Source organism: Drosophila montana, unplaced genomic scaffold (assembly GCF_035044405.1).
Source record: "Drosophila montana isolate Dmon_TW-CO22-7 unplaced genomic scaffold, ASM3504440v1 contig_3848_1, whole genome shotgun sequence".
Classification (NCBI taxonomy): Eukaryota; Metazoa; Arthropoda; class Insecta; order Diptera; family Drosophilidae; genus Drosophila; species Drosophila montana.
The window spans coordinates 3,083,929-3,093,446 of NW_026998720.1; the positions used below are offsets into that span (position 1 = coordinate 3,083,929).

General features: G+C 40.2%; 1 protein-coding gene across 5 annotated transcripts in view; it reads left to right on the plus strand.

Moving 5' to 3' along the window:
• sim (single-minded) overlaps positions 1-9,173 on the plus strand; it is a 29,743-nt gene extending 20,570 nt beyond the window's left edge. For 2 of the 5 annotated variants that reach the window (XM_064696938.1, XM_064696937.1), the window contains exons 2-8: positions 2,025-2,219; positions 4,686-4,855; positions 5,081-5,182; positions 5,278-5,445; positions 5,512-5,711; positions 7,003-7,109; positions 7,189-9,170. In XM_064696938.1, the coding sequence (XP_064553008.1) occupies positions 2,045-2,219; positions 4,686-4,855; positions 5,081-5,182; positions 5,278-5,445; positions 5,512-5,711; positions 7,003-7,109; positions 7,189-8,495 (2,229 nt within the window). In that variant the 5' untranslated portion in view covers positions 2,025-2,044 and the 3' untranslated portion in view covers positions 8,496-9,170. The other 3 variants (XM_064696936.1, XM_064696939.1, XM_064696940.1) reach the window with 3 other exon arrangements.
• The last annotated feature ends 345 nt before the right edge of the window (positions 9,174-9,518 follow it).

Below are 9,518 nucleotides of genomic sequence, written 5' to 3' on the forward strand. Positions count from 1 at the left end.
TATCTAGATATTTCATTCATGTCTGGTCAACTACGTGACCTATGTCAATAAGCTTGTAATTACGTGCGAATTCTTGCATTGCTTGCTGCTAAATAGCCAACTCATAGATACAAATGTAGGTGTGAGGGTGAGCGATGGTTGGCCAAAAAATCAGCAGGAGCCATGCCATGAATTCTTGCCAAAAACTGCGCCAACGTCACGTTCGAAACTATTTTATCAATGGCAAAGAAGGCAACGTTCAAAATTCGGCCAAAAAAAGCAAAACTGCCCCTGACCGTAACGAACTGCACAAACACACACACATATATATCTAAGGGCTGTGTGGGGTTTGCAAAAATAGGTGTTTTACATTATGTACAAAAGTCAAAACTGCTGCGGCTGTCGCTGTCAACCTGTTGCTAACATACATACACACACAGAGGCACCCGCCCAGCAGTTCCGGTTGCCATTGAGCATCAATGGAAATTGGTAACATGGCCAAAAAGTCAATTGGTCTGAATCCCAGGCACACAGTCTATTACCTGTGCCCACTAAGCTGGCCAATGGCTGCTACAGTTTTTGGTACCACATAGGCAGGTAGTCGGATCCTGAGAGAATCTCTCTTAAAACTGACTGCACAGGACGAAGTGCGCTCAGTCGCAAACAGGTGATCGTCGTGCTATGAGCAAGTGCTGCGGAGTGTTTCGGCAAGGATCTATAAAATATAAAAAGAATTTACACGTATTTTGTGTGCTTGAACAAATTTAACAAAATGACGAACCATCGTCGTGTGCGCAAGGATTGCTATGAGAGCCGATTGCATGGTTTGTGTTCCTTGGAAAATAAGAACAAAAATAAACAAACATTCGGTTTGCCGAATTTCAAATACTCTAGCATATGTAAAGCAGCTTTGTGAGATTATTATTATATGTTATTCATAGCCGATTTCTCGTTAGCTTTGCGATATATGTTATCTCTGTAAACCACGTTTTTTTTTATAAAAAGCTCAATTTCCGAGCGATTGTTCCCAAATAAGTTATATGATATAGTTGCCCGATATTGAAGATATATTGTTCACATGCTAGATGTATAACGAGGATCTTATTTGTTGCGTTTGGCTATGATTTTTTTTTTAAACAATCACGTTGCATACATAAAAAACCATTTTTGAATCCCATGGATTCTATAAGATATAGTTTTTCGATATGGATATGTTTTTGTCATATTGTAATAATCACAATAGAGCTTCTAATTGGAATGTCTGTTGAAGTTATCTAGAAAAAGCTAATATAGTTGTTCATAAAAGAGGTCAATTTTTAAGCGTTGCTTCCTGTGGGATTAGCATATATTATATCATCATAGTCCAATGTTGGTTAGATTTAACCTATTTAGTAACAAGAATTAATACTCAATGGATTTTGTCCAAGCTTTGGAAATTTTAAGAAGTTCAATATCGCACAGTTTGGCTAGGATTCTACAAGAGAAGTTTTAATATAACTATTTGTTTGACAGATTATTCCTATGCGAGCTACATAATATAGTGGTTCGATTAAAACGAATTTGGCATATGTACACTCAAAAATTATACAACATTTTGGAAAACATATTCCATTTTATGCTAATATTAGAAATTTTTCCTATATTTTTTATTTAATTATATTCTATTTAAGAGTTTTGTATCCTTAATTTTGGAAAAAGTATTATATTTTTACTAATTTCAGAATTTTGTGCATATTCTTTACTTTTATTTATATTTTTCTGAATATTTTTCTTTATAAATTTTCTGAACATTTTTTTGATACTCAAGATAGTTATTATTATAATATTTGAAATGGCGACTTGGCGTTGATACTGATAATAAATAGGATATATATATATATATATATATATATATATATATATATTTATATATATATTTTTTTTTGTATGGGTGGGAGACGTCTCTTGCCTGTTACAAACATCCGCACAGCCGAATTTCTTATAATATCTTCTTTGGTTATTGGTTATACTAAAATGGTGCATATTTTTCTCGATATTCCTTGCAGATATAGCCAAAACGTGTGCCATGAAGGAGAAAAGCAAAAATGCGGCACGCACGCGTCGTGAAAAGGAAAACACGGAATTCTGTGAATTGGCCAAATTATTGCCATTGCCAGCGGCGATTACATCACAGCTGGACAAGGCATCCGTCATACGTTTGACCACATCCTATTTGAAAATGCGCCAAGTTTTTCCGGATGGTAAGTGGGCCAAGTCCGCCAAAGTTTGGCACTCAATACTTTTAGCGCACACAGATCTACACAAATGCCAATTAGTTCAATTAAATGTGCCGCTCGATTTGCTGTTGTTGGCTTTTCATCTGTGTGCGGCGTGTGAATTACGTGTCAAATGATCCGGAATCCGGTGACAGCCACGCGGCCGGCACGCTCATTACGCTTTGACACACACACATACACACATATATACACATGTCCTGGCAGGTCACAGCAGGATATTGCCGCACGGCCTTTGTTAATTTAACGCGGCGCAAAAATAACAAGACGACCAAAATTTTCAAGTTTAAAAGGCGAAATGTTTGTTTAAAGCATATGCTTAAAGGAAAAACCACTCAACAATGCGCAGACAATAAACAACCAGGTGGGGGGCTGGGTGTGGACCTCAGCTAGGGGGGCATGGGGGTGTGTGGGTGGGAAGCTGGTTGCAGTCAGGAAAACACAATGGCGGCCTGTTGTTTCCACTCAAAAAGCAGCGAGCAGCGAGAGAGCGACGAGACGTTCACTGGAAGTGGATGCCCAGTGGGTGGCGCTGGGTGGCATGTATCACTGTGTGTGTGTGTGTATGTGTGGGTGGGTGGGTGGTTGTGTGTGTGCGACACTGAGATTTTGTGCTGACTACGAGGGTTGCACACAAGGCCCTAGGTAAGGGTTGGGGCGATTGTTGTTGTTGTTGTTTCTGTTGTTCCATTGTGCGCAGCGTTTTGTGCTTTTCTCTTTTCTGTTTTTTTGCTGGGCTTTATTGAAATAATTATTTTAATAATAGGCAACAAACAACGAGCAAGGAAGTGTGCGCACAATGTGCCCAGGAACAAGCCAACAACAACAACAGAATCAAGGAGCCAGGAGATGACATGAGAATGCAATGAATATCGCCTGGTTGTGCCTGGCCGGGGCTGTGAATGGGCCACCTACGGCGCTGATGACTTTAATTGGGAATAATATTTAGACGTCAACTGTGTGGGCAATGTGGGGGGCGTCTGGGCGTGTGCCGCACAGACTTAGTTGACAGTCTGTTAAAAGAGGCCATGGGAAAGTTTGTTGAGCGGCAATTCTAGAGCAGTGAATGGTCCTAACAGTAGCTGGAAATAAGTGTTAACCGATCAACGATCAAATTGCAAATTGCAAGTTGCAAATTTCACACCAAGTTGTAAATTTTAAAATTTAAAAATTTTATAAAAATCAATTTGTTATGTTTATTATATTTCCTATATTTTAGTTTAACCTTACAAACAACATGTCAAAGATACAAACTAGTTGCAAATTTTAAATCCAAGTTGTACATTTTAAAGTGTTTATATTATTACATTATAGTACTAACCATATGTATATACAATATATATATATATATATATATATATGTATGTAGTTAGTGATTATAGATTAACCTTGCATACAGGAAATTTACTAGCTAGTTCTAAATGTTACAGCTAAGTTGAAATTTTAAAGTGTTCTAAAGTGTAATATATTTTTATTATTTATATTATTACACTATAGATATATAACCTAACAAACTACAGGGCAAATTCTTATTGCTACATTTAAAATGTTGATTATATTATAACATTACAGATTAAACATTTTTGTTTTTATATACTGTCTACAAAGCGAATCAGAGTACATTGCCTGGTTCGTCTTGCTGTTCGTGCGTCTGCTCGTATAAACTCAAATTTGTTTTCGATGTTAGTTTTCGTTCAATGTTCGATGTTCAAATGTTTGCTGAGTTTTCGCAAACATTAATATCTTTATCATTAGAGTATACAAATTTGACATATATATTTCTGATGACTTCCCTGAATGCTTAAGCTTAAATATGTATAGAAGCCTCGCCAGGAACATATATATATATATCCTCAAGTTTCCTCCGCACAGTTTGAAAATCAATGCCTTGTTGTTACAGTTTTTCGCTAAAGTTAATAATAAATTAATAATAATAATTATTAATTATTTTTTATTATTCATTAAACCATGATATTTAAATTTGATTGTAATCAAAAAGTTCGTTTTCGATCCGTTTGTAGCTGCAATTAACACATTGAGCAGAGTATTTCGCAGTCGGTTCCACCCGAAGTACGTTCTTAATTTTAATTTAATTAATAAATATAATATATCCAAAAATAAATAAATACCTCGAAAATAAAAATATAAAAATAATATAGTGAAATAAATAAAGTGTGTGTAAAATATACATACAAAAGAAAATAGTAAAATAAATAAAGTGTAAAATATACATATAGAAAAATTAAAAATTTGTTTTTTAAAGATTTTATTAAATTTATTCAATAAATTTTAATATTATTTTGAAAATAATATAAATATATTAAAATAATTTAAATACATTTATATTGCTTAAGAAATTGATTACCAAATTATTTTTAAATATTGTAATATATCTTATTAATTAACAACAACCAACCAATATCCTCTTTGCAGGACTCGGTGAAGCTTGGGGCTCCACGCCAGCGATGCAGCGCGGCGCGACCATCAAGGAGTTGGGCTCACATCTGCTGCAGACACTGGACGGCTTCATCTTTGTGGTGGCACCGGATGGCAAAATCATGTACATCTCGGAGACAGCCTCGGTGCATTTGGGTCTCAGTCAGGTGGGTGTGTTTGCTTGGCAGGAATCGCTTGATTTATGCGCATAAATTCCGTTGTGAATGTCCTTTCTGTGCCCGGGCCACTTGCATTTGCAAGTCAAGGAGCAGCCGCGTGGGCGTCAAATGGCGCACGGACACGGGCCCGGAATTTGCATTTGCAGTGCGCACTAATTGGCACTTGGGAGGCAGGAGCTGGCATTAATTTGTTTGATTTCTCTACTCACGCAGGTCGAGCTGACGGGCAACTCCATATTCGAGTATATACACAGCTACGATCAGGATGAGATGAATGCCATATTGTCCTTGCACCCGCACATGCATCAGCATCCAGTAAGTAGCCTCTCCCTCGTTCTGTCTCTCTCTTGAGGTCAATCTGTTTCTCTTTCATTGTCAGTTTTACTTATGCCTTTCTCAATTCCCTACAGCTCGCCCAGACGCACACGCCCATTGGCAGTCCGAATGGGGTGCAGCATCCGGCGGCATATGGCCACGATCGCGGCTCCCATACGATCGAGATCGAGAAGACCTTCTTCCTGCGCATGAAATGTGTTTTGGCCAAGCGCAATGCGGGTCTCACAACCTCCGGCTTTAAGGTGAGTTCCGGCTTCCAATTTCCTTTTCCTTCGGTTGTACGTAATATTGATTTATTTTTTGCTCAGGTGATACACTGTTCCGGCTATTTGAAGGCGCGTATTTATCCGGACTGTGGTGATGGACAGGGCAGCCTTATACAGAATCTCGGCCTGGTTGCCGTCGGTCACTCGCTGCCTTCATCTGCCATTACGGAAATCAAACTGCATCAGAATATGTTTATGTTTCGCGCCAAACTTGACATGAAGCTCATCTTTTTCGATGCACGGTAAGTTAGAGTCCAGAGACTTCTTCCTCTAAATATATGAAAGAAAGCTCTAAGAATAACGTTCAGTGACCATATTAAATACATGTGTGTAGGTTCTCGCCAGGATCGTGTAACTAATTAATTTTATAGACTGACAAACAATTCTTTTTTTTTTTTTAAATAGTCGATCATAAACAGCGAAAATGGGGACCTTAGTTAAAGAAAAGCTTGCCTTCTCTGTAACCAGGCCATAAAAAAGGCTCAATTTCCCTCAGAGCGAAAGCAACACTAGACAAATATTTAAACGGGTCGCAACAGAAGCAAAAAAGAATCTGTTAAAAAACAACAAATACATCCCCTGGAACATCCCCCAAAAGAGATAACGTACAAAAAAACAAAAAACATCTATAACAAAAAGAAATGAATCTAAGCAAGACGAGGGGCCGCTCTGGCAAAAAGGAAAACAAATCATTTCCCTCTTGAGCTTGATTTTGCTTTGTGTGTCTTGCCCCAAACTGGGTGGGGGGCGGGGCGGGCCAGCCTAAGCAGAAGGCGGTTGCCTTTAAGTGCCTTTGCCTATACGGCGCAACCAGCTGCCCTGCCCTCCAGCCCGACCACTTTGTCTGACATTATTGTCACTCAATTACCCTCATGATGTTCAGCCATGAGCCGCGGCAGCAATCTTCCGTCTCTTTTCCGCTCGAGTTGAATGATATCGTATAGACCAACCCCCACAGTGTAAGGCAGCCCTTTTGTGTGTGTGTGTGTGTCTGTCGGTGTGTGTGTGTGTGCGATAGCTGTTGTTGTTGCTGCATAATTGAATTGAAGTTGACAAAAGTAAACCGACCAACACACAAAGGCAACAACACCATTTGTTTAAATAAAATATGAAACAAAAAGTGTTTATCTTCGGGTTGTCGAAGTTTAAATACCCTGGAAAAACCAAAATCTTTTTTAAACGGAATATGCATATAATAGTTTTATGATATAGAAATTCGATCCTGTTGATACCGAAATCAGTATACAGCAAAAAAGGGTTTTATGCAAAGATTTTTAAATATGTTTACAAACCTCTAAAACTGAAAGAACTCAAGAGTAGACGTACCATATGGGATAGCAGATGTACCCTTCAACGCCTGCACATTTCCTGTCAAAATTCTAACACCCTCGGCAAGTGTATAGAAAACAACAAAAAGTAAAAAATATGTACATAACGCGTAACTTGAGTACATAACCTCAATCTCTGTGTACATAACCTCAACTTGTTTCATGATTTTTGTTTTGATTGCTTTAACTATTTATTTGCTTGCAGCGTATCGCAGCTAACCGGCTACGAGCCGCAGGACCTTATCGAGAAGACGCTTTATCAGTACATCCATGCCGCGGACATAATGGCCATGCGCTGCTCCCATCAAATCCGTAAGAAAACAATAACAATAAAGTCTTGTGCACTAAGCTAACGGTATAACACCTCCCCTTCCTTCATTTCCCACTGCAGTGCTGTACAAAGGACAAGTTACCACCAAATATTATCGCTTCCTGACCAAAGGCGGCGGCTGGGTCTGGGTGCAATCCTATGCCACACTGGTACACAATTCGCGATCCTCGCGCGAGGTCTTCATCGTGAGCGTCAACTATGTGCTCAGCGAGAGAGAGGTCAAAGACTTGGTGCTAAACGAGATACAAACGGGCGTGGTTAAACGTGAGCCCATCTCACCGGCGGCCCAGGCGGCGGCAGTGGCCGCTGCGGCCGCCACCGCTTCGGCAGCGGCAGCAGCAGCGGCGGCGGCAGCAGCGGCCTCTGTCAGCATAGGCGCCACCTGCGTTGCGGCGCAGCAGCCGGTTACGAGCACGCCCGCGCTGAGCGTCAGTCCCAAGCTGGATCCCTACTTTGAGCCGGAGCTGCCGCTGGCGGTGCAGCCGCCGCCGCCCAATGCGGTCACGCCGGTGCCAACAAACAACAATAATAACAACAACAATAACAACAACAGCAGCTCCGGCGGATGGCATCAGCAGCATGCCCCGCTGCATCAGCAGCAGGCGGGCAGCATGGATCACGACAGCCTCAGCTATACTCAGCTCTATCCGCCGCTCCATGATCTGGTGGTTAGCTCGAGCAGCAGTGCAGGCGGCGGCACCGCTTCCAGCGCCGGCGGCGGCTCCAGTGCATCGGCCTCATCCTCGGGCGTTTACTCGACGGAAATGCAGTATCCGGATACGACAACGGGCAGCCTCTACTACAACAACAACAATCATTATTATTATGACTATGATGCCACCGTGGATGTGGCCACGTCCATGATGCGACCCTTTTCGGCCAACTCGAATAGCTGTTCGAGCAGCTCGGAGAGCGATCGCCAGCTGTCTACTGGCAATGCGTCCATTGTGAATGGCACCTCGCCCTCGCAGACCACCTACAGCGATCTGAGTCACAATTTCGAGCTCAGCTACTTCTCCGACAACAGCTCCCAGCAGCAGCAGCAACAGCAGCAGCAGCAACATTTGCTGGACCATCAGCATTTGCAGCAGCAGCAGCAGCAACTGCACGCACAGCAGCAACATCCACTGCAGCAACATGCACAGCAGCAATATCAGCAGCAGCAACAATATGGCATGCATCAGCAGCAGCAGCAACAGCAACAGCAACAGCAGCAGCAGCAGCAGCAGCAGCGCGTTGTCAGCGACTTTGCGGAGAGCTTTAAGAGCGTAAATGCCGTTGCGGCAGCAGCTGTTGCTGCCACGCCCCATTATACGAGTGTGATTGTTGAGCCGCAGCATTATATACCCAACGATTTTGTGCATTAGCAGCGCTGCGCTGTTGTTGTTGTTTTTAAAACGAGTCACAGACCACACCCTGCCCCCAAATGTTGTTGCAATGTTATTGATCTAGCGACCAATCGACTTATCGATTTATCGTTTCTTCAAATGCACCTCTGCGTTTAGTTCAGCTCTCCATTTTGTAATATGTGGCTGAGCCACGGTGCAAGCCTTTTTGCGTTCTCAATCTTCAGCATAAATCAACTGCACATCTATTTATTAACTATTATTATTATTAACTATTCGACACATTTGTTTGAAAATAAAACCATTGTTAACAAATGCAAATGCAAATGCAAATGCAAATACAAATTATATATATATATATATATATATACATAAAATTGTAATTATAAGCTCTAGCTGTAAATTGTTCATATAAATTAAATTATGCACATAACATATGTATACCATATAGATGGCTCCATCATAAAATCGCATATTTGCAAAAATGTAGCAAAAATAAACAACAAAAAATCCATAAAAATAACAAAATATATGTATGTAAATATGCGTTAATGTGTAAATAAAGCAGGAAGCGTTCTCCATTTACGTAGATATCTGATATGATGATGCTGATGATCTTCATAAGTCGCGTAAATAATTGTACATGTAAATTTAATTGTAAACGTAAATTTTTCTAATTTGAATAAACAAATTATTATGTGGGTGAACAATAAAAACAAAAAAAAAACAGTCAGAAAATTGTAGAAATTTTTTTTGCACTGCCAATAACTGAAATTAAATGCAATTTATTTATTCATGCATTTGCTACTTTCAATTCGAACAATTTAAAATTGTGGAGTTTTTCTTAAAATTACAAGCTTTTATTTATTTGCGCAACAACCAAGCTTTGCCGCTTTTAACGAAAGTTTTACTTATTTCAACTGTCTGGCAACATTTTCCAAACGACGCACAGGTGGCGCCACTGCAGTTAACAGCTGACAGCGCTGTTAAACATAGCGTTAACATTTGATAATAATGAAATTTGCCGTTTAACATCTTTAGTAG